Here is a 25,892-nt window from a genome sequence, read left to right on the forward strand (position 1 = left end):
CTGGAATGCATTATACATCGTCTCAGAATTAGTAAACCGAGGAGTCCCCTTCTCCCCATCTCAATTCTATCGAAGAATTTCTGTTGGAAATGTGGGTGCATTGACACCAATGACAGAATTGTTGTTACTCGCCTTGCATTCAAATTACATGCACAATTAAACAGCCATTTGGCCAAGGTGCTGAAGTCAGCTTCTGCTATGGAACTGCAGCCCAGCAAGAAATATCCTAGGAATGAATGATGGTTTTTGTCCCAATGGGGCACAGACAGCATGTGTCCCAACTGGGAGGTTGACGGTCAGCTAGAACATGAGCTTTAGACCTCAATTACATTATTTAGATGAACTGTCAGTACCTGTTAGCCACCATAAGCAGCTCACCCGTTTAACATTGTTGAATCTCAGGCCACTTGCCTCGTCACCTAAAGAAAATGCCATTGCCTGAAAAGTGATTTTAATGACTGGTTTTAAACAAATGAGAAACCCAAAGTCTGTAGGTTAACAGATCTATCTTTGATGTGAAAACTGAATAAAGACCATAAAGTGCTTGCTGGCAACCCCTCCAATACCTGGATACTAATCTGGTTGGCAGAGCATGTATTTATTCAGGTGAGCAATTCACAATCCCTTGGTCTGGATACAGTTATTTCAGTAAAATTACACAATATCATGTTGTGCAATGATTAGACTAAAGGCCTTTCAACTGACTGAGTTGAAGTGGTACAGAACGTGTAGGTTATGATGTTATGTTTAGATTTATTGAGCATACAACTCCCGCCCCATCAATTTGTATACCTTTAACAGCAATACTCTAGTGGGTTATTTGCCTTTCACCCCATCTATTCCCCCACTACTTTTTTTAAAAATCTAGTGTACCCAATTCAATTTTTCCAATTAAGTGGCAATTTAACGTGGCCAATCCCTGTACATCTTTGGGTTGTGGGGGCGAAACCCAGGCAAACACAGAGAGAATATGCAAACTCCACATGGACAGTGACCCAGAGCCGGGATCGAATCTGGGACCTCTGCGCCGTGAGGCAGCAATGATAACCACTGCTCCACTGTGCTGCTCCTATTATCCCTCTACTTGGATCGGGCTGCCAGTTTACTTGGGGGCCAGTTTAGCTCAGCAGGTTTGACAGCTGGTTTGGGATGCAGAACAAGGCCAGCAGTGCAGGTTCAGTTAACGAGCTGAGGTTATTCATGAAGGCCCGCCTTCTCAGCATTACCCCTCACCTGAGGTGTGGTGATCCTCAGTTAAACCACCACCAGTCAGCTCCCCCCTTCAAAGGGGATAGCAGCTTTTGGCCATTTGGGACTATGGCAACTTTACCTTACCGTTACTTGATCAGGCTGATGCATTTCTGTTTCAGTGCCAACCATTCTTCAGTATCTTACTCAAATGGTAATAATTTATGAGAGCTACTTTCGTTAGGGCTACGAAGCACCCAGCACGAGTTTGTCGAGTCAAACAGAAAGTATCTTTATTTACAACAATATTTACACAGCAACAGTACTCCGACTTCGGCTCAGTGCATCAGCATTCGCAATTTGCATTCCCAGCCTATGCTCAAAAGAATATTTGTAGGCAGCGAGTAGCAAAGCCTAGCGCTCGATCTACGTAGAAGGAATGGGCGGAATTGGCTATCGTCTCTGAAAAGTCCAAGCAGAGGCTTATGATCGGTTACAATAGTGAAGTAGCTGCCATAAACATATTGGTGGAAATGTTTCACCACAAAGACCACCATCAGGTCTTCCTTTTCAATCTGCGCATACTTCTTTTCTGCTGCAATGTGCAGGAGGCGAAAGCTGTCGGCCGTTCCCCTTCGTTATCCATCTTGCGGGACAGGACTGCCTCGATACCATAGGGCGAGGCATTGCATGTGATCAGCAGAGGCTTTGCACGATCATAGTGGGTCGGTAACTCGGACTATGACGACTGCTGCTTTACCCGCTGAAAAGTGGTTTCTTGCAGCTGACCCCAAACCCAGAAGCAATTCCTCTTCAACAGAAGATGTAATGGGGCCAACAGATCACCAGATGGGGAGAAACGGCCATCGGGCCGGAGGCCTGGTGGATTGCACGCACCTTCCCCGCGACGGAGTGCAAACATTTGCAGACCTACCGATAACCAAGGCAGATCACTTTGTTCACCTGAGAAACGCACTTTGTGCGACGTTATCAAACACAGCCTCCAAATTGTCTAAATGCTCTTGCTCCAAAGTTCCCATAATCAAGATGTCGTCTAAATAAACAGCAACACGTGGCAACCCTCACAAGATGTGTTGGAAAATAGCACAGGCAGAGACCAATCCAAAAGGCAACCGTGTATGCTCATACAGGCCACTGTGCACATAAATAGTAACATACTGTCGGGAGGCAGGATCCAACTCCAGCTGCAAAAAAGCGTGACTCATGTCCAACTTTGTGAACAAGAGTCCGCCCAAGTTTTGCTTAGAGATCATCAATGCGGGGCACGAGGTATTGGTCGAGACGGGAAACTGTGTTTACCGTTACTTCATAGTCACTGCACAAACCAACCATGCTATCTGGTTTCATTACCTGCACAACTGCCGCTACCCAGTCAGTGAAATGATGGGCCTGATAATACCTAAGGACTCCAGACAAGTGAGCTCTGCTTTCACTTTCTCTAGCAAGGCAGAAGGAACTGGGTACACCCAGAAACACCGCGGCATGACTTCCAGATCAACCTGAATGCAGGCTATGGCCCTTTTTATCTTCCCCAAACCGGGCTGAATACTTCATGGAATCATAGAATCTTGGAATTTTCAGTGCAGAAGGCCATTCAGCCCATTGAGTCTGCACCGATCCTTGGAAAGAGCACGCACTTAAGCCCACACCTCCACTCTATCCCAGTAAACCCACTGAACTATTTTTGGACATTAAGGACAATTTAGCATGGCCAATCGACCTAACTTCACATCTTTGGACTGTGAGAGAAAACTGGAGCACCCGGAGGAAACCCACGCAGACACGGGGAGAACATGCAGACTCCGCACAGGGAGTGACCCAAGCCGCAAATCGAACCTGGGACCCTGGAGCATTGAAGCAATAGTGATAACCACTGTGCTACCTTGCCACCTCTTCTGGGTATCTTCCTAGCACCTCAGTCAAACCACCAAAACCCATTTGAAGAATGTGCTGGCATTCCAGCCGCAAATGGCACAACCAGTCCCGACGAACAGGCTTGGTTCATGGGCTCACACCACAATGAGGCCCCCCAACTGATGTCTGTAAATGACAGGGGTCATTGTAGTCCCAGCAATGTCTAATAGTAACCCCGTATAGATGGCCAACCGGATCTGTGCATCAGCCAAAGCAAGGATTTGAATATCCCGCTTGATGCGGCCAAACTTCTTCAGTCCAACCAAGGAGACCACTGCACAGGTATCTAACTCCATTTTAAGCAGGTGTCCATTCACTCGCACCGTTACCTTAATGGGGGCCACTCGGGGGACAGCGGCGCAATGCAGCTGCAGGCAGTTGTCCTCCGTCCCCTCAACCTCGGGTTCATCCAAATGGAAAGTTCGGGCCCCAGGTTGGTCCCTGCTTCTGCAGGTGCGTCTGGTCCTCTGTCATAGCCACACCATTGCCTCACCGGGTCCTACATATACCTGGCTCCTCATCCAAGGGATCTGGAGAAGGCTCTCTTCGAGAATGAACTTCCGAAGCCCACCGGCGGGGGCCTTTACGGCGCTCCGTCCAAGGCAAGACTGGGATGTGGGGTGGTGCTTCTGGACGGGAGGTGATGCGCCCCAGGCTGTTCACCTCCATTCCCTGTAACTCCTGCACTCCCAGTTCTGGCTTTCATCTGGATGGCCTTTTGAAAAGTCAATGTCTGATAGTTGGCTGATAGTCTCCTCTGGATGGCCGCATTGTTGATGCCACAAAACAATGTGTCGCATAACGGGCAAAATTCTCCGACCCCCCGCGGGGTCGGGGAATCGCCCGGGGCCTTCGTAAATCCCGCCCCTGCCGTGACCGGAATTCTCCGCCACCCGGGAATCGGCGGCGGTGGGATTCGCGCTCCGCCGGTTGGCAGGCCCCCCCGCGGCGTTTCTCCGGCCCGCGATGGGCCGAAGTTACGCCGCTGTCAGGCCTCTCCCGCCGACGTGGTTTAAACCACCTCTGGTGCCGGCGGGAGCGGGCCCCGGGGGGGGGGGGGGGGGCGTGGGGCGATCTGGCCCCGGGGGGTGCCCACCGATCGGCGCGCGGGCCTGTGCTGTGGGGGCACTCTTTTTCTTCAGCCGCCGCCACGGCCTCCACCATGGCGGAGGCGGAAGAGACCCCCTCCACCGCGCAGCGCTGGTGGTGATGTCAGCGGCCACTGACGCTCAGGCGCATGCGTGGACTCACGCCGACCGGCTAAGGCCTTTTGGTCAGCCCCGACGCCAGTCGGCGTGGCGCCAAAGGCCGTTGCCGCCAGTCGGTTGAGCGGGAGCCACTCCGGCGCAGGCCTAGCCCCTAAAGGTGTGGAGAATTCCGCACCTTTGGGGAGGCCCGACGCCGGAGTGGTTGGAACCACTCTGCTACGCCGGGACACCCCGCCCCGCCGGGTAGGGGAGAATACTGCCCAACATCCCTGACAAGGCAGCGCCATATTCACAGTTCTCCACAATCCTGCATAGCCTGGATAAGAACTCGGCAATGGATTCCCAGGGGCCGTCTTTGCGATGTTAAACTGGTAACGTTGGACTATCACGGATGGGGTTGGGTTAAAATGTCGTCCCACCAAAGTCACAAGCTCATCAAACGTTTTAGTGTCAGGTGCAACTGAGTCCGTAAGGCTATCACCTCAAACGTATGCACACCACAGGCAGTTCGTAAAATGACCTCCTGTCAGTCGCTTTCGACAATGTTATTCGCCCAAAAGAAGTAACGCATTCTTTGCGCATTGGTGCCAATCCTCCAGCGCAACAACAAATACATCCAAATGTACAAAAAGAGATATGGTGTATCCAAAAAAAGTCGAGGGGCGTGGCTTCAGCAGCGTAGATAGCTATCCAAGTTTAACCCTCATCGCAGGTTTTCTGAGGGCCATGAAGAACCCAGCATGATTTTGTAGAGTTAAACAGAAAGTAACCTTATTTACAACAGTATTTACACAGCACAGTAGTTCACTACTGGTTCTCTCTCTAACCGGTACCACACTGACCAGCTCTATTTATACAGCTGAAATGTTAACGATTGCCCTGTCCCCCCCCCCCCCCCCCCACACCATTGTGGGAGCTCATTTTCCTCAAGAGGCATGAGGTAACAAATTGTCCCCAGCCAACAGGATCCAGGCAGATAAGAACAGCTACGACACTGTATCACCAGCTATGTAACCATGGATGGTGCAACAATCAAGGTGAATATTGTTTTCATTAGATCTATGCACACAGGGGCTGGTTTAGCACACTGGGCTAAATCGCTGGCTTTTAAAGCAGACCAAGGCAGGCCAGCAGCACGGTTCAATTCCCGTACCAGCCTCCCCGAACAGGTGCCGGAATGTGGCGACTAGGGGCTTTTCACAGTAACTTCATTGAAGCCTACTCATGACAATAAGCGATTTTCATTTCATACATTACTCAGCAGAAGTTACTGGCCAATAATCAGCAGCAGGAAGTTGGTTTACTTTTCCACCTCTCCTTGGCCAAAGATACCATGGCTTATTGCAACATCCCAATTGCTTCTCCATCTCATACCAAAACCAAGCAGCACAGAAAAGATTTTAAATGAATTTGCCCTTGGAAATCCTCACCATTGGCGATCTAACATAATCCCTTTTGGAAAATGGAAGAATTTGAAATTACGATGAGAAAAGGATTTATAAAATACCACAGAATGACAGATCCTAATGTAAGAGGTTCCATCACCATTACCTTTACAATCTCTTTGTACTCAAGGTTGACCTTCTCCCCTCCAAGTCTCACTGGTATTAGGATAACAACAGCTCTCCTATCTGATGGCTTTGGCATTCCAGATCCAATAGCTTGCAAATGTTTTTCTTTTACATCACCAATATAAACTGAAAAAGATAGTGAGTAACACTTAAGTAACAGTTTTGTTCTTCCAAACTTCTAATGTGCTTTTCTACATGTTCTTCCTTTCCCCTGCATCTACAGTGTGGTGTATCCAAAATTCATGGTATCATCTCCTGCTCCAATTTATTCTCTCCCAGAACATTGAAATTGTGTCATTTCCTTTATTCTGAAATACTTCAGGCTTTAGAAACACAAGCTTCGTGCCTACATCTATTTCATAGTTTAGTTCAACAGTTTCAACCATGATGTCCTTCCAATAATTCTCGGGCGTTCATCTCAGCTGCTCATTAATAAAAATAACTTATTTTACTTAGCCATTGACTTTGGATACAGTTTTGATCCTCACAACAAAATGGTAATATCAGATTACTATGATGTGAAAATTATTCTATTAACATTTTGACAATAATGTAAATGCAAATAGCATATTCTATAAAATTAAGTTCAAAGAAAGTGTTGGCTGGTCTTCTCCAATTCCCTTCTTCAAGCCAGCCATCTTGTAACCTCAGAGAGGTTGCCAATTTTTGTCTCAACCAGTGCCAAATAAAAGCTAGTTTAGTACTGTGAGCCCAGGTTGAGACTTCACCAAACTTCTTTCATGTAAGATGCTTTACATCCCTTCTGGATAAATATGTACATTAATAACATCCATAATACATCAGACAATTTATAACATGAAGTAATATCACAGATGCTACTGCCACTGTTCAAATATATTACAAGATAAGTAATGTATAATTCAAAAATATTAAGTAGTGACATATTTTAGTCCATCATGTAATCATTCCAGATTACTAAGAAGCAATAAACACACTTCAATGAATAAAAACAATTTTTTTCTAATTTATGAAAAGGCTTTGCCAAATTGAATTAAACAGCCAGTTAAAATAGAGAGAAAAGATCATAAATGGTAGAAATTTCAAACATAAACAGAATGCATTCACTTTTGAGCACTGACTTTGCCCTTACTAGCAAGGAAGTATAGGTTGGATGCCCAATTTACACCCCGCCTGACTTCTGGCCTCACTGGAGTCAAAATTTCAGGTTAGATGTAAATTGGGGATCTGAGTCAAGCAAATTTATTGTCCAGGTGGATTACTTTAAAAGCAAGTATCCTTGTCACTGGCGAGTTGGGTACAGGCAGTTAAAATGAACATGTTGCCACGATTTCTGTTTATTTTCCAATGCCTGCCACGTTTCCTGCCCAAGGCCTTTTTCAGAGAGCTTGAGGAAATTATTACTTCGTTCATATGGGGAGGGAAGGTGGCCAGAGTTAGAAAGGTGCTGCTACAGAGGGGAAGGCAAGCTTGGGTCTTCCGAAGCGGATGTATTACTACTGGGCGGCGAATGTGGAGAAGGTGCAGAGCTGGGTCAGAGGGGTTGACTTCCAGTGGGTCAGAATGGAGGAGAGTTTGTGCAAGGGGTCGGGATTGAAAGCACTAGCAACAGCGCCGCTCCCGATGGCACCGGGAAATACTAAGGAAGTCCAGTAATAATAGCTTCATTGAGAATTTGGAGGCAGTTACGCCAACACTTCGGGTTGGGGCAGGGTCAAGGGAAATGCCGATTCGGGGGAACCACAGATTTGAGCCAGGGAAGTGGGATGGAAATTTTCGGAAATGGGAGGAGAAGGGGATTAAGACACTTAAAGATTTGTTTCTTCGGGGTCAGTTTGCAGGATTGAAGGAGCTGGAAGTGAAGTATGGGCTGGAGCAGGGGGAAATGTTTAGATATATGCAGGTTCGAGATTTTGCCAGAAAGGAGATACAGAGCTTCCAAGTGGAGCCGGCCTCCACATTGCTGGAGGAGGTGCTGACGATAGGGGGACTGGGGAAGGGGGTAGTGTCGGCGGTTTACGGAGCTATTTTGGAAGAGGAGACGGCACCACTGGAAGTGATCAAAGCAAAGTGGGAGGAAGAGTTGGGAGAGGATATAGAGGAGGGGTTCTGGTGTGAGGTGCTCCGGAGAGTGAACGCCTCCACCTCGTGCGCGATGTTGGGGCTGATACAGCTGAAGGTGGTACACAGAGCACACCTCACGAGGGCGAGGATGAGCCGGTTCTTTGAAGGAGTAGAAGATATGTCTGGATCCTGATGGGTTGGAGAGCAACCTCTCCACCCTGTCCCCGGGCGTGGCGGGGGGGACCTGTTGGAATTTTTGACTCTTGAGAAGGCTAAGTTTGAACTGAGGGGAAGATGGAGGGGTTCTACAATTCATGGGCATTTTTCATTATGCACTTTCAAGAACTGGTTATCAAACATTAGTTTGGGGGGTGGGTGGGAGGGGTGTGTGTTAATGGTGACAATGGGTGATTCCTGATTCCCGTTTGTCATTTGTTTATGTGAACATACAGGCTAATGTTTGGGGTTTTGTGGGAGGATGGGATCGTTGTTATTGACATGGGGATTGACGTATTTGTTGCTGATTATTGTTTATGGTTGGTGGGTGTAAATTTGGGAGAAAATGTGAAAAAGGAGAATAAAAATATTTTTTTTCAAAACCAAGACTTTTTCTTGTTGTCTTTCTTATTTCTTTTACATGCCCATTTGAGTTGACATTTTTAAGCAACCAGCCCTTTGCACCATGTTCTGAAGATGTAAATACTGTACATGAATGCATAAATTAACAGGTAATTAAAATACAGTACTACATCTGTAGCCTAGACATTTTATTCTCCCTTGCTTGCTTCAATCAATCATAAAGAAACTCTCCAGTTACAAGATTCCAACTAACTGTTAACTTGTTTTTTTCTTTCTATTTCAGATGTTGATTGGCCTGCTGTATAGTTCAAGCATTTTTGGTTTATATACTAAATGAAAATGGGTGTCGTAGTTTACTAAAACAATTACATTGTTTATACTGGAGTAAACATACAGCCACGACCCCCTTGATCCTCATTTTGAAGTGAAAGCATTAAAAAAAAAGATTACAATTACGCTCGTGTAGAACACAGAAGCATTGGCTTAACACATCAGACATGAGTTATGTTCAATAATGTTAAGCACTGCCTGGCATCATCAATTTCAGATGACTGGCAGAACTGGGCAAGATGCCCAGTCAATTTTTCTCATTACCATACCGTGTCACTCACCCGTACAGTCCTGAGCAACGTAAACTGTTATTCCTTGCAGCTCGGGCTCCACTGCATCTTCCACCGCTCTCCTAAGCAATGGATTTAAATAGGTTTAGACAGTCACCTTGGAATCAGTGCTAATTGAATTGGACTGATTTTATTTTATAAAACTCAAAACAGCTGAATTTCTACTATAAGGAAAAGATTTGAGGTCAGAGTACAATGCATCAATATTGCGCAGCTATTCGGCATCATCGTGAGCAACTTTTTTTTAAACTTAAAGTACATTTTTTGCACACAAAATATCAGTGCTCAAAATGAATTGCCCATTTCAGGAACTTTATTTCAACATTAAGCACTTATAATTATAGCATCATTAGATGCATAGTTAAAACAGTTCTGCTCCATCCCAAAATGTGCCTCAACCCCAATAATCAAACAAGTAGCCCCCACGCCCGGCCACTATATTTTCACTATTTTCCTCATCCTTATGGCCTTTGAGTGAGCTTACCAGTTTGAATACTAAATTGGGGTTTGTAACGTGATAACTCAAAAAAAAATTCTCACAGGATCCTTATAATCCATCAGATTGAGGTTGGTTTTAAAACCTAGACAATAGATCAAAGTATGACAATCTATGTCACCACTCAGTCTCCCCATTGGTGAATTATGAAGCAGTTCCCATAGAAGAATGCTTAAATTCTTAACACCAATGACATTGAAAAAGTGTAGTAGATTTACTTTGTGCTGTCTCGTTGTCGATATTTTAAATCAAAAACTGCCATTACGTCTCTTAAAATCATCAATCGTGCCTCAAGTGGGGCCAGAATCTTAGACCAATCCACACCTATTCAAAGCACCTGTTGGGCTCAAACTGCAGGGCATTTATATCACAGGGCAATAAGTTTACATTTTGTAAAGTTGTAATATGTTTAGATCACACTTGAATCATAGAATCCCTACAGTGCAGGAGGCCATTCAACCCATTGTTTTTGCACTAACTCTTTGAATGAGGACTCTACCCATTTACACACTCCCGTCCACCCCACTCTATCCCGGTAACCCCATAACCTAATCTGCACATCTCTGGACTGTGGAAGGAAACTGGAACACCCGGAGGGAAGCCCACGCAGACACGGGGAGAACGTACAGACTCCACACAGACAGAGACAATTGAACCTGGGTCCCATATCCTAAATTGGGTTGTCTGAAATGCAAGAGTTTCATTATCAACCAAGTCCACTGGTCATTCATCCTGTCACTTAGTCACAATTACTATGGACCATTTTCACTGCAAATGCTCTGACAACATCCTGTCTGTGATGCTGAAAGACCTGCATACCAGATATAGCCATACCCTCATCCCAGCCCAGCTGTACAGGTACGACACCGGCATGAAGCTGACAATCTAGAAAGTTGCCCAGACATTTCTAGCTTTGCCTGCTAAAAATCCATGATAAATCCAACCTAACCAATTATCAGACACCTCCTAATCAATGTGATGGCAGGAGCCAGTGTCAATAAACAACACCTTATCACCAATGAACTGCTTCATAATGCTCACTTCAGGTTCAGGCTGAACCACATTTCAGAACTCAAAGGTTTGATCCAGGCATAGATGCAAAAGCTGAATGCCAGATAAGTAGGAGTATTTGCCCTCAAGATCATAGTTATATTCAACCAAAGCCTAGTGAAAATGAAGTCAACAAGTGTCGAAGGGAAAACCCGCTGACATTTTGTATCATACCCAACACAAAAGAGAATTATTGTAGATGTCAGAGGACACTCATCATAGCCCTGGAATGTCACTGCAGAAATTCATCAAAGCAATTGCTTCATCAATGACTTTCCCACCATTGTAATGCCAGAAGTGCGGTTTTTCACTAACAATTCCAAGTGCTCAGCTCCATTCACAACACCTGCGATAGTGAACCCTCAAAGCCTCTGTGGCATCTACAATTCTCAACCCAGGAGCATGATGGAATACTCACCACTCTCCTGATGGGTGAAGCTGCAACAACACTTATGCAACTCAATGCTTCACTGGTCAGAACAATCCACTTGATCAGCACTCCTGGCGTGGACTCAATATCCATCCCCTCCATCAATGTCGCACTGTGGCTGCAGCGTGTACTATTTAAAGGATTCACTGAAGCAACTCACCTAGGGCACTGTGACAGTACATCCCTTCCCTGTGACCTCTATCAAAAAGTATACAGCTGCAATGTTATGGAAATATGATTACCCCCAAGCTTCACTACAAGATGCACATTATCCTGTTCTGAACATATATAATTGCGGTTGCTTCATGGTCACTAAGGTAATATTCTGTAATTCCACACTGTAGGAGAAAGGACCGCAGGAGTTTAAGGAGAAGGTCTACCATCACCATCTCAAGGCGACAAACTCAAGCAATACGTGCAGCCTTGCCAGTGTCACCCATGTCCCAATAACAAATTGAAACAAAACATCTACAATTATTATTGCAAACTTCCTAGTTGTTGCATTGCAGAGAAGTTCAAAGGAATAAAAAAGCAATAATAAATTGAACTGGGCTCAGTGCCACAGCATGCGTGTGCGCGTGTAGAGGGTGGGGGGATTAGGAATTAGATAATAGTTAACATATTTCATTATAGTTCTTGTTCTAAATAAAAAGTAATTGTGTTTAAATTTACAAACGTGATGACTGTAATTATTAGGCAGCCAAGGACCAAAACCTTTGGGTATTAGTCTACGAATTACTTATTAATTCAATTGTGTTTCGACTCCAGATCAAGGGGGGCGGGGGGCTGGAATTCAGCGCACCCTAGCCCAAGGTGTTGTAACACACTATAAATAATCAAGATACATTGCAATTTCTGGAATCCAATATTTCTAGAATCCCTCTTGCCTTTCTTCTACTTGATTTTTCTTGCCATGTCTACATTTCTAAGCCATGGTAGTGTCCCGCACAAAGTTTGTCAAAAGAAAACCTGCAATGTCTACTCACCTTAAAATGTGGGCAACAACAGCAGGCCCATACCAATCCCCAGCTCGCTTGCCAGAGTTTTCTCCCAACTCTACCAGTTTGTGCATTCCAAATATAGCTGCTGGATTGTCTGCTAACCAGGAGATTATTTTCCTGTGCAACTTCTCTTCCTCGCTTGTTGTATTAGCAGGATTTAACTTTAGAGTTTGTTTCTTACTACTTGATGAGCCCAGCTGTTCATTCATATTCTGTAGCGGTCTTTCCAAAGGTGGCAGGAAGGTAAAACCTGCACCACTATCAGACATTGTTGATGGCTTGGCTTTAAATAGCTCAGATTCTAAGGCAACCATTTCAAGTGCATCCGGCCAGAGCCAATCTGCAAGGGAATATGACCCATCAATTAAACTTTAAAAAAAATATTCACAGATATTCTCCTAATAGCACAGCAGACAACTTTTCACTGATGCAGCAATACATCAGAACACAGGTTCCCCATGGTCACCATGTCCTGAGTAGTTAATCTTATCCAGCACTGCCTTAGGGGCATCTCAATTAGTTTTAGTGTTCCTAGGATAATAGGGGAAGTCTGCCTGGGCTGCCCAGTCATCACTGCTGCACAATGATCTTTTCTAAGCACAATGAGAGGAGTACTGGGAAAGGTACTGGATCTGGTCATCTACCTGACCTCTCAGCCAATATGGGGGCAGTGCAGAAATTATAGACAATATCAAATGTTTTGCATACTCACAACGTCTTACACTGCAATCAAGTGGGTTAAGGCTATTTATTGCAGATCGACATAAATGGTACACTACTTCTCTGCCATTGAATTTACCCTCCCATTCCTTCATAGCCTGTCCTGAAAGCTTCGATTCTCCTGGGCTTAGTTCCACAAATGCTTGATGCCTTCTGGTACATCACCCATTCTTCACAGCAGAGCCTCACCCTGGTTTTCACTTGGTACTAAGCACATGTATTTCCAATATGGGTCATCAGATAGTGATTTTCAATTGAGACTTCCTTTCAATGTTCAAATGTTGGAATACCATCATCACTCCGACATAGGGCAGCTAACACAACACAGAATAATGATCAGGCCAGGGTTTATTCTGGCATGTAGGGTTCATTGAATTCAGCCACGAAACATTTGAACTCATTACTATGCATTGCAAAATCTACAACAGGTTTACATCAGAACAAAACTCACCCCGCCCACAAAAATGGAGCAGAAGGCTTTGGGCCAACAGCATTTGACCAGATCTCAGTGCGCAACCCCAGCCGCAGTCTGTTGTGAGTGTGCACCCTTTTAACTGTGGGAACTCACGGCGGTACGTTAGCCAGATCCGAGTGATGAAGTCCTTGCGGAATTGATTCACATTAGACAAAATCATTTCATTGCTTGCAGCTGCATGTGGGCAGCCTGATGCACTCTCACTCATTCCTGGAAAATTCAAACAGCAAAACATTTTTTAAAAAGTCCCTGAACCGCTTAGTTATAATAAACTGACAGACACAAACAAGGTGTTTTATTCTGTCTGTAGAGGAGTGCAAGCAAGGGTTGAATGGTGGAGAATGAGGATGGATGAACATTTGAGATTTGCTTGATTATCTTTGGAGATCAGGGACTATTTATGCAGAAACTTCCTTCAATAGACTAAATAGATTAGATAGAGGTGATGTCAGGGTGTATTGCACCTAGTATGTGAAAGAAATAGGCTGCTGTACTAAAATGCATTTTCTTATATTTGAACTACCATTGACTGAAAAGTATTTGGTTGGCAAAATACAAAAAGAAAATCTCAGTGTACATGTAGCATATTGTATATAACAATACCAACATTATCTGGGAATACCATGACAAACCACTTTTCTGTCTCTTCAATCAAATTTCCTCTCTGGTTCCTTCCTCTCATATTGCTATGCTGAATTATTTGATTCATAGAATTTACAGTGTAGAAGGATGCCATTCGGCTCATCGAGTCAGCATCGGCACTTGGAAAGAGCACCCTAACCAAGCCCACGCCTCCACCCCATCCCCATAACCCAGTAACCCCACCTAACCTTTTTGGACATGAAGGGCAATTTAGCATGGCCAATCCACCTAACCAGCACATCTTTGGACTGAGAGAGGAAACCGGAGCACCTGGAGGAAACCCACACAGACACGGGGAGAACGTGCAGACTCTGCACAGACAGTGACCCAGCGGGGAATAGAACCTGTAACCCTGGAGCTATGAAGCAACTGTGCTAACCACTATGCTACCGTGCTGCCTGTTCTGAGGTATCGGTTCACAAATGGCCACCTCTTTGTAGTACAATGTCCAAGCTGCTTCAGCGACTGCACTGACATGCAGTATTTTGCAGAAGCTACATTCTTCAGAAAGAGGTCACACATTAAGATTTATCTATGAGTCAAACAACACCAATACAACTCTACGAAAAACTCTATTCACTGGTTGCTTTTGAAGAATGGTACCCTCCTATTGTCAGGCAGGAGGGGTGCTCACCTCTGGATTTGTCGGTTGTTGCAGCCCCACGTTGCAAGTAACAGACTGGCTTTATCAAATAGATAACTGCTGTCCATCACTAGCACCACTGAAGCAACTCGCAGACAAACAGTTTTTCCCTTCCTTATTAGGTAGAAATCTGACTTTTAAAAATCTTTTTTTTTAAAGAAAGGAAATATTGAGGATTCACTTTAAAACAAAAACAGTCCACTAGACTTTCCTTCCTCTGTAGTAGTCTGAATTACTATAATACACCAACAACAGAAAGATTGAACTTGCATCTATTCAGTACCATATGAGTGCACAAGTCATCAAAGTGCTTTGTGGCCAAAGAATTATTTTGAAGAGTAGTCAATGTTGTACTTTAGGGAAACGTGGCAGCTAATCTGTGCTCAGCAAAGTGCCACAAACAACAATTTGATAAATGACTAGTTAATTTGGTTCTAGCAGCTGGGACTTTAACAGAACATATCATTTGAAAGACGCTTTCCAACATGCAGCATTTAATATCTCAATGGGATGAGGGGAGGGGAGAGATTAATTCTGCGTTAATATAGGGACTTTCTTTAATCTACCCTTGATCAAAATAAGAAATAGTTAACCGCGCAAGGCATTAATTGGAAGCAGAAATCATTTGGGCGCAAATAAAAACAACATATTGTCAAATTCTATAGAGACATTAATCTGACTCCCGTACACAACTCCAAAATGTCTTCATCCAAATTGGAGGTATCCTGAGGAATTAAATGCAAGCTTTTCTTCTTTATTAAGTCAAATACACAAGAAATTAATTCCTTAACATTTGAATTATTGATAACCAATATATTACAAAACATAATCCGTTCAAATTTAAAAACTGTACTTAACACTAACTCAGTGATACTGAATTGTGAATCTCCTGATGGTTGTGACACCCTGCTTATAATTCCTGGCTGTTATTGAAGGTGGGTGACAGATATGTGGAGTGATTAATCAAGGTGAGAAAAAAATAACCTATAGGTAGATTTAGTCACATTGGAACAAAAGGGCCCTTGTAACATATTTATTTCAATACAGACAAGCACAGCATGCTGTGCTAATGGTATATTGATCGTTTAACTGTATGCAAGTGGTAGGCATTAATGGATTCACTTTTACCCCTATAAACAGAAGCAGTGCTTATAGAAGTGTGCGAATTTGGCTCCAGTTCTATCCTTCATCAACTGGCATTCTGGTTTATAATGTGCTGCAAATAGGCAGGGACAATGAGACATGTGGACACCAAGCAAGGTTGCGGACTCAATGCTGCTGAACACGAGATGCTGTGGGTGTTCTAATTCATTACAAAATTAAGAGCGTGAGTTGGTGTTGCAAAGCACATAGGATGTATAGCCAGAATAATTAAAATGAAAGAGGAGTGCAATTACTGGCTTGTATTAGGTCACTCTAAAACAGTGTTCAGTTTGGACCCCTTTACATGATAGGATTTAGGATTTGGAAAATGTTCAGAAAGTGATTTCTAGTTCCGGGGCATTTATCAGGAAAGGCTTGGAGACTTCCGGTGGCAGCCATGGAGGGAGTGGTCACACATTTGGTGGCTCCTGCTCAAGGTGAAAATGTTTGGTCCTTTTCACCCGATATAGGGGGTGTTTGATGGTGCAAGGTGCATGAACAGTGAGAGACAGGAGTTCTCCTCCAATGGGGCCAGTTTATGGTTTACCAGGCGAGGAGTGTAATGAGCAATAGTCTGGCCGGAAGACTTGGAAAGTGCGACAGAGGGAAAGATGGCGGAGGGCTCTGGGGCGTCATTGGTTGTCCAGTGGTCTAACGAGCAATTGGTGGACTTTTTGAACGGCAAGCTCCAACAGGGTCAAGGCAGTCCTCTGCAAGAAAGGAGTCAAATTCTGGGTACTGTGTCCTGCTCGTCTATGGGTCACACACCAGAATCAGGAATTTTATTTCGATGCGCCAGTGGAGGCGAGCAGATTTATGAGACACCATGGATTGGGAGGCTTGTAAGGATACTGAACTTTGGAGGTGTCAGTATTTGAGTGTGTATGCCAGGCGGATTGTTGTATTTACCATTGTGGGCGTGGATTGTGTGTGTTCAGTTGTTTTGGAGAAATTGCGGGTGAGAGGTTGTAGAGGGGAAGAGGGGGTAGGCGGTTGCCTTGAGTGGAGGCCACCATACTAGCAGGCAAACTAGTTAAAGGAAGTGCAATGCAGGGGTGATTCGAGGAGGGTGTGGGTGAGGGAGTTGGGGTGGGGTTTTTTTTGATTATGAGGAGAGAGGTTGGGGGAGGGAGAGGCCCAAAGGCTGAACGAGTCGTGGAGCTGGGTGAAGAAGGGCTATGGCTGATCAGGGAGGGGGCAGGGGGAGCCCCCCTAGTTGATTACGAGAATGTTTGGGGTTGAATGGGCCGATTAAGAGGTCTCGCGTTTTCGTTCATTTGAGGGGTTTGCAGGCGGACGTGGTGTTTCTTCTGGAGACGCATTTGAAGGTGGGGGATCAGACAAGGTTGAGGAAGGTCTGGGTGGGGCAGGTATTCCATTCGGGGTTGCATATGAAGAGAAGGGGGTGGCAGTGTTGATCAATAAGAAGGTGGCTTTTGTGGTGGGAAGTATAGTGACAGACCCTCAGGGTAGAATTGTGATGGTGAGTGGGAGCCTTGGTGCTGGTGAATGCGCATGCCCCAAATTGCGACGATGTGGAGTTTTTGTTGCGGGTGTTGGCAAAGATTCTGGATCTTGACACACACCGGCTGATTATGGAAGGGGGGGGGCAGGATTTTAATACGGTGCTGGATCGTAGGCTGGACCATCATTTCCCAGGTCCCTGAGGGGGTCTGTTATGGCGAAAGAGCTGTTGGGTTTATGGAGCGTATGGGAAGGACAGACCCATGGCGATTTGAGAGGCTGAGGGCCAAAGAATTTTCGTACTTCTCGCACGTCCACCGGGTATACTCCTGGATTGATTCATTTGTCCTGGACAAGGCGCTGTTGGCAGGGGTGGTTGGGTTGGAGTTTTCAGCGATCGTGGTGTCTGACCACACGCCGCATTGGGTGGATTTGCGGTGGCAAAGGGGAGTCCCCAATGGCTGCAGTGGAGGTTAGATATGGTGTTATTGGCAGACAAGGAGGTTTGCAAGAAGGGGTGGCTACCACGAACTATCTGGAGCAGAATTAAGATGGGGAAGGGTTTCTGCCTCCACGTTGTGAGAGCTGCTGAAGGTAGTGGTAAGGGGAGAGTTTATCTCAATCCAGGCGCACAAGGAGAGGGTGGAGCAGACTAAGAGGTTGAGGTTGGTGGAGGCCATTGTGAGGGTTGACCGAAGGTATGCGGCGGCCAATGAGGAGGCACTGCTGAAGGAGACACAGAAGCTCCAGGATTTTGGGCTTGTGTCCACGAAAAAGGCGGTGGGCAGATGCGCAAGGCCAGGGGCCCAATATATGAATATGGGGAGAAAGCCAGGAGGATGCTTGACCATCAGTTGAGGAGGGAGGCAGCGACGAAGGAAATTGGAAGGATGAGAGATGGCAGGCGTATGATGGTAATGGAGCCGGAGGAGGTGAATGGGATATTTGAAGCATTTGGCTGGAAATTGTATAGCTCGGAGCCTCTGGTAGGGGATGAGGGTATGAGGCAGTTTTTGGGTGGGCTTGAGTTCTTGAGGGTGGCGGAGGTGAAGGTTAGAATGGAAGGCAAGGCCCCACGGGTGCCAATCTACGCCAATCATAGGTTCGCTTCGGCATGGTTAGATGCGAAGCTCTAGGGGTGGCGGCAGGTGGGGGATAGATTATTTTAGGAATTTATTTATTGGTGGGAAGCTTGCAGGCCTGGAGGAGCTGGAGGGGACATATCCGGTGCCGAAAGGGAATGGGTTTAGGCATCTGACAGTGAGGACTTTATGAGGAAGGAGGTGCCTGCGTTTCAGACGCTGTCAACCCCGATTCTGCAGGCTAAACTGCTGTTTGAGGAGGAAATAGGAGAGGGAAAGATCTTGGATATATATGGGGAGCTGTTAAATAAAGAGAGCAGTCCGGTGGAGGAAGTTAGGCATACATGGGAAGAGGAGCTGGGGGAGGGTATGAGGCTTTGTGGAGGGTTAATGCATCCTCGTCGTGTGCAAGACTAAGTCTCATCCGGTTTAAAGTGGTATACAAGGTCCACATGATGGTGTCCAGGATGAGTCGGTTCTTTCAGGGGTGAAAGGGAGGTGAACCATGTTCATTTATTTTGGACGTGTCCGAGGTTGAGGGCATTCTTTGGACGGGATTTGCAGATATACTGTCAAAGATTTTGGGGGTAATGATGGCTTAGAGTCCGGAGGTGGCAATATTTGCAGTGTCGGAGCATCCGGGAGTGCAGGTGGGGAGAGAGGCCAATGTATTCGCCTTTGCCTCCCTGGTAGCACAGAGATGGATTCTATTGAGCTGGCAGGACTCAGAGCCACCGAGCGTAGGGTGTAGTGAGTGATTTGGCAGAGTTCCTGCATTTACAGAAGATCAAGTTCGCCATTAAGGGGGCAGAGGAAGGGTTCACCTCGAGGTGGAAGCTGTTCATCGATTTCTTCAAGGAGTATTGAGTCGTCAGTGGGGAGGAGGTTCAGGTTGGGTTAAAAGCTAAAGAGGGGCAGGGGCCGGTTGGCAGCGGGTAGAATGGAGGGAGGGGGAAGAGATTGTTGGACGTTGTGTAATGATGTTTTAATTGTTTGCTGTTGTCGCAGTTGGTTCTTGTGTTTTTTCTTCTTTGTTATGTATATATTTGAAAATGTCTCCAACAAAATGTTGTTGAAAAGAATTGGAAAGGCTTGGAGAACTGGGGCTTTTTCCGCTGAAAAAGTGTGATTATAGTTTTTAAAACATGTTTGCTGTTTTTAAAATAAAGAAGGGATTAGGATCTGTTAAAATGGATAAGTTATTTGAAGTCGATAAACAGGGCATCACTCTGATGCAACCGTAAAAGCTGTGAAAATAAAATCAGATTGGCCAGTAGGAAATATTTCTTTTCCCAGAGTTACCACCTCTGGAATTGGATATTCTTGTGGAGTTTGATTCCATCACCCTTTCAAGGTCTTACCAACCCTCCATTTGATTTGGCAATTATTTTTAAATTGATGACCTCTTGCCAATCCACTTGCCAAAGTAAACTGTTTCAAAGTGAATGGTTTCTCCCCAATTCTCTGTTAATATCACTTAATTTTGAATAATTCAGAAATATATCCCCTCAGTCTTTCTATTCAAAGGAAAATAATCCCAGTTTCTCCAATCTCTCCACACAACTGAAGACCCTTACCCCTGGCATCATGCTGTACCTTTTCCTGGGACTTGACATCCTTCCTAAACCTTACCCCTGGCATCATGCTGTACCTTTTCCCGGGGCTTGACATCCTTCCTAAACCTTACCCCTGGCATCATGCTGTACCTTTTCCCGGGGCTTGACATCCTTCCTAAACCTTACCCCTGACATCATGCTGTACCTTTTCCCGGGGCTTGACATCCTTCCTAAACCTTACCCCTGGCATCATGCTGTACCTTTTCCCGGGGCTTGACATCCTTCCTAAAGCGTACTGCATGAATTATATGCAGTACGCCAACAAACAAAGGTCCAACAGGAGATCTGTAAAGATTTAGCATAACTTCCTTGTTTTTGAATTCAGTATTCCTATTTGTAAAGTCTAGTATCGCACTTTATAAAGCTGGTGCTTCAGCAATTTGCCCTGTGGCCTTATGTGCATCCCCCATTAAAATAGAATTATTTAGATTAATACTGACTTTCCAAGTTGTTTCTCTCAATGTACATTCATACTGCCTCTCTATATTGGTCTCTCATGCATGTGAGTGCAGAAAATATAGCGGAGGCATTTACCACCAACTTCAGCCTGGATGCCAAGTGGGAGACCCATCTCTGCTTCGTCCTGAGCTCCCCATTATTGTAAATGTCAGTCTTGAGCCAATTCAATTCAATTCAATTCAATTCATTCCATACGATATCAATAAACTAAGCGCATTAGATACAGCAAAGGCTGCAGATCCTAAAAACATTCCAGCTAAAGTGCCGAAGACTTATTCTCCAGAACTAGCCACACCTTCCCAGTAAAGCTACAAAGTGGGATTTACCCGACAACATGAAAAATTCCCCAGGTGTATACTGTCTACAGAAAATAGAACAAATCATATCTGCCCTATTACAGCCCCCGTCCTAATTATAAATAAAATGATGGAAGGTTTCTTTGACAGTGGTAATAAGCAACACTGAGCCAACAATAGCCTGCTCTCCAATGCTCATTAATTTTGCCAAGCCTACATGATTTCAGACCTCTAATGGCCATCTTTATTTCCTTTGGCAATATCTTCCAAACTCATGACCTCTATCATCTGGAAGGACAAGGGCAGCAGATTCATGGGATCACCACCACCTGCAATTTCCTCTCCAAGCAATACACCATCAATATATCGCCATTCCTTCACTGTTTCAGGGTCAAAATCCTGGAACGCCCTCCCTAACAGCACTGTGGGTGTGCCTACACCACATGAACTACAGTGGTTCAAGGCGGCAGCTCACCAGCACCTTTTCAAGAGCAATTAGGGTGGATAATAAATGCTGGCCAACTAGTGACACCCACACAGAATCATAGAATAATCGCATGGGCAGCACGGTAGCAGTGGTTAGCACAGTTGCTTCACAGCTCCAGGGTCCCAGGTTCGATTCCTGGCTTGGGCCACTGTCTGTGTGAAGTCTGCACATTCTCTCCGTGTCTGCGCGCGCTTCCTCTGGGTACTCCAGTTTCCGCCCACAGTCCAAAGATGTGCAGGTTAGTTGGATTGGCTATGCTAAATTGCCTTTAGTGTCCAAAAAGGTTGGATGGGATTACGGGGATAGGGTGGAGGTGTGGGAATAGGGTGGAGATGTGGGGATAGGGTGGAGGTGTGGGCTTGGGTGGGGTGCTCTTTCTAAGTGCTGGTGCAGACTCAATAGGCCAAACGGCCTCCTTCTGCACTGTACATTCTATGATCCTATAATCTCTAGTGAAAGAATTTTAAAAATAAATAAAGCTTTAGTCCTAAGATGAGCAAAGAGCTAAATGTAAGAGGTGATGTTAACCCAGTGTAGTACCAAGTAACATTAGCAAACCTGAAGTCATTGAGGATCAGGCAGAAAAGTCTCCACTTGCTGGAATCACACTTAATACAATGAAGGTTGGTCGTAACTGTTGAAGGACAATAATCTCAGCTCTAGGAAATTGGTGTATCTGTTCCTCTGGGCTGTTTTCAAGACCAAAACATCTCCAGCTGCTTCATTAATGACCTTCCCTGCATCATAGGTATGTTCTAGGATGACTGCAGTGTTTAGTTCCAACTGCAACACCTCAAATAATGAAGCAGTTCATGCCCGCATGCAGCAATGGCTACAGAAGCAGGTCAAAGGCAGGAAATGCTGCCTTCATAACTCACTTCCCTATTCCCCAAAGCCTGTCCACCAACTACAAGACACAAGTCAGGAGTGTGATGGAATGCGCTCCATTTGCCTGAATGAGCGCAGCTCCAACAACACTCAAGAAACTTGACACCCTATCCATCCCTTTAAAGTTTTATCCCCTCCACACAGTAGCAGCAATCTGTACCATCTACACAATAACTTGCTAAAATTCTTTTGACTGCATCTTTCAAACCTGCAACCACTATGATATAAAACAGTCTTGTCCAACCAGCGAGCCACAGGTCTGATTGTGCTCCACAGCCCTTCTGAACTCAGCTCAATCTATTGTTGGGACATAAAATAGTCAATAGTCTACTGAATAGACTCAGATTTGAAAATTGCTACTACTTTTTGTCCAATCACAGGCTGGCGTATTCCTTCATGTGCTGCTAATAGGTGATGGAACCATCAATTCTACGGACACGTGCTTGTAGGATTAGAATAGCGGTTTTAATATACTTACAACAGAGCCAGCCTGTTAGCCGCTGAACTTTCGATGAACTGGCTGGTTGACTCTGTGGCACGGATCTTTATACAGCAGCTCCAGGGGGAGGAGTTCTGGGCAGAGCCAAGGGGGGAGCCCAGTACAAACTCTCGAGTACTCCCAGAGCTGCTCCCCCTGGTGGTCAGGTAGTGCAACTGCACTTACAATATTGATACATATATATACTTGGAACAGAGTGACACTGGTAACTATAATACCGTGTGAATCTCATTCACCACATTCGCCCCCTGTGAAAAAAATCGAGTGCGGCGGGGGTGGTGGCTCACAGAGTTAGTCTGTCCGGTGGACGAATTATTCGTTTCGATCTGCGGAGCACCGGGGTTGCAGCCTCTTGCGGTGGCTGGGTGGGTGTTGAGAGCTGGGGTACGATGGCAGACTCCGGGGCGGGTCTCGTCCAAACTTCATACACCTCTGGCTTGACCGGAGACTGGGGGCGCTGGGGGCGGGCTGGTGCTGGCGCATGGAACCGGTGGGGCGAACTTGCGGAATTGGGGGCGCGAGGGGGCGGCAAGGGGTTCCTCAGTGGGGGTGGGGGGTTGGATCCAGCGGGTGCCAGGTCCCGAAGGGATACTGTGTCCTGGCGACCGTCCGGGAACTCCACAAATGCGTACTGGGGGTTGGAATGGAGGAGGCGCACATTTTCAACAAGGGGGTCAGTTTTGTGCCCCCTGACGTGCTTCCTCAGGAGGACCGGGCCTGGTGTCCTCAGCCACGCCGGAAGTGAGACCCCTGTGGTAGTGCCCCTAGAATAAATGAAGAGCCGCTCGTGAGGGGTTTGATTTGTCGCTGTACAGAGCAGTGATTTAATTGCGTGGAGCGCGTCCGGGAGGACTTCTTGCCGGAGGGTTAGTAGGACGGTCTTCCAGACCGTCGCGTTCTCCCTCTCCACCTGCCCGTTCCCCCTGGGGTTGTAGCTGGTAGTCCTGCTCGAGGCGATGCCCTTGTTGAGCAGGTACCGACGCAGCTCGTCGCTCATAAAGGACGAACCCCGGTCGCTGTGCACGTAGCTGGGGAAACCGAACAGGGTGAAGACACTATGCAGGGCCCTAATAACTGTGTGGGAGGTCATGTCGGGGCACGGAATGGCAAAAGGGAATCGGGAGAACTCATCGATGATGTTGAGGAAATAAATGTTCTTGTTAGTGGAGGGGAGTGGCCCTTTGAAATCAATCGGAAGGCGTTCAAAGGGCCTAGAAGCCTTGACCAGGTGGGCCCTGTCTGGTCTATAGAAGTGCGGTTTGCACTCTGCACAGATCGGGCAGTCCCTGGTGACCGCTTTTACCTCCTTGTTGGAGAAAGGCAGGTTTCGGGCTCTGATGTAGTGGGCGAGCCGGGTGACCCCTGGATGGCAGAGGTCAACGTGGATAGCTTTCAGACGGTTGATCTGCGCGCTGGCGCATGTCCCGCGGGATAGGGCATCCGAGGGCTCGTTGAGCTTCCCTGGTCGATATTTAATATCGTAACTATAGGTGGAAAGTTCGATCCTCCACCGAAGGATTTTATCATTTTTTATTTTGCCCCTTTGCGAATTGTCAAACGTAAAGGCAACCGATCGTTGGTCGGTGATGAGGGTGAACCTCCTATCTGCGAGGTAGTGCCTCCAGTGACGAACAGCCTCCACGATGGCTTGTGCTTCCTTCTTGACAGAGGAGTGTCGAAGTTCTGAAGCGGATAGGGTACGGGAGAAAAATGCAACGGGCCTCCCTGCCTGATTTAAAGTGGCTGCTGGAGCTACCTCTGAGGCGTCGCTCTCAACCTGAAAGGGAGTGGATTCATCCACCGCCCGCATGGCAGCTTTGGCAATGTCCTCCTTGATGCAGCTGAAGGCCTGGCGCGCCTCAGCAGACAGGGGAAATCGTGTGGCCTTAAAGAGTGGGCGGGCTTTGTCCGCATATTGAGGGACCCACTGGGCGTAGTATGAAAAGAACCCCAAGCACCGTTTCAGGGCCTTGGGGCAATGAGGGAGGGGGAGTTCTAAGAGGGGGCCGGTCCGGGTCTGGGCCCAGGACTCCGTTCTCCACGACGTAGCCGAGGATGGCCAGTCTGTTTGTGCGGAAAACGCATTTCTCCTTGTTATAAGTGAGGTTTAATTTCTGTGCCGTCTGGAGAAAACGATGGAGGTTGGCGTTGTGGTCCTGCTGGTCATAGCCGCAGATGGTAACATTGTCCAGATACAGAAACGTGGCCCGCAGCCCGTACTGGTCTACCATTCGGTCCATTGCTCGTTGGAGCACCGAAACCCCGTTAGTGACGCCGAAGGAAACCCGGAGGAAATGGAAGAGGCGGCCATCGGCCTCGAACGCCGTGTAGTGGCGGTCCTCTGGGCAGATTGGGAGCTGGTGGTATGCAGACTTCAGATCCACCGTGGGAAATAGCCGATATTGGGCGATCTGGTTAACCATGTCTGCAATTCTGGGGAGGGGATACGCGTCTAGGAGCGTGAAGTGATTTATGGTCTGACTATAGTCGACGACCATGCAAATTTTTTCCCCGGTCTTGACGACCACCACCTGAGCTCTCCAGGGACTATTACTGGCCTCTATGATCCCCTCACTGAGCAGCCGTCGGACCTCCAATCGGATAAAGACCCTATCCTGTAGGCTGTAACGCCTGCTGCGAGTAGCTACTGGTTTGCAATCTGGAGTGAGATTGGCGAAGAGAGGAGGGGGGGAGATGCGCAGCGTGGCTAGGCTGCAGATAGTGAGTGGGGGCAGGGGCCCGCCGAAGCTGAGGGTGAGGCTCTTGAGGTTGCACTGGAAATCCAGGCCGTGGATCCAGAAGAGTGGCGCGCAGAGGTCAGGCAGGACATAAAGTTTAAATTTTGAATAAATAACGCCTCGAATTGTGAGGGTAGCGACGGTGCGTCCTTGGATTTGGACTGAGTGGGAGCCCGAAGCGAGGGAGATAGTTTGGCTCATAGGAAAAATAGGAAGCGAACAGCGTCTTACCAGCTCTGGATGTATAAAGCTCTCGGTGCTCCCAGAGTCAAAGAGGCATGGCGTGCTGTACCCGTTGATCTGGACCTCCGCCATCGAACTTCGTAGGTGCTTGGGGCGGGATTGATCTAGGGTGACCGCGTTGAGTTGCGGGCTGTGTGATGAGTGCCCAGGAAAGTCGTAGTCTTCCGAGTGGGCGTCCGGTCGAGTAGATGCCAGTACGTTCTGCCGAGCTTGATGCAGGGTCGCTGCACCGAGTTGCGGGCCGCGCGATGAGTGCCCGGGGAAGTCGTAGTCTTCAGATGAGCTTTCTGAGCATGTAGATGCAGATGGGGCCCGTGGATCGCACGTGGTGAGCGGCGAGGAAGATGGTGTCCAAGATGGCGGCCCCCATGAGTCG

General features: G+C 46.7%; 1 protein-coding gene across 4 annotated transcripts in view; it reads right to left on the reverse strand.

The window, feature by feature from the left end:
* atg4c (autophagy related 4C, cysteine peptidase) overlaps positions 1–25,892 on the reverse strand; it is a 118,718-nt gene that overhangs the window by 35,287 nt on the left and 57,539 nt on the right. For 2 of the 4 annotated variants that reach the window (XM_038794505.1, XM_038794504.1), the window contains exons 4-7: positions 13,293–13,526; positions 12,107–12,461; positions 9,136–9,206; positions 5,883–6,028 (exon numbers count right to left, since the gene is read on the reverse strand). In XM_038794505.1, coding sequence (XP_038650433.1) covers positions 5,883–6,028; positions 9,136–9,206; positions 12,107–12,461; positions 13,293–13,526 — 806 coding nt within the window. The remainder of the gene's footprint in view (positions 1–5,882; positions 6,029–9,135; positions 9,207–12,106; positions 12,462–13,292; positions 13,527–25,892) is intronic. The other 2 variants (XM_038794507.1, XM_038794506.1) reach the window with 2 other exon arrangements.

Source organism: Scyliorhinus canicula, chromosome 4 (assembly GCF_902713615.1).
Source record: "Scyliorhinus canicula chromosome 4, sScyCan1.1, whole genome shotgun sequence".
NCBI classification, from domain to species: domain Eukaryota; kingdom Metazoa; phylum Chordata; class Chondrichthyes; order Carcharhiniformes; family Scyliorhinidae; genus Scyliorhinus; species Scyliorhinus canicula.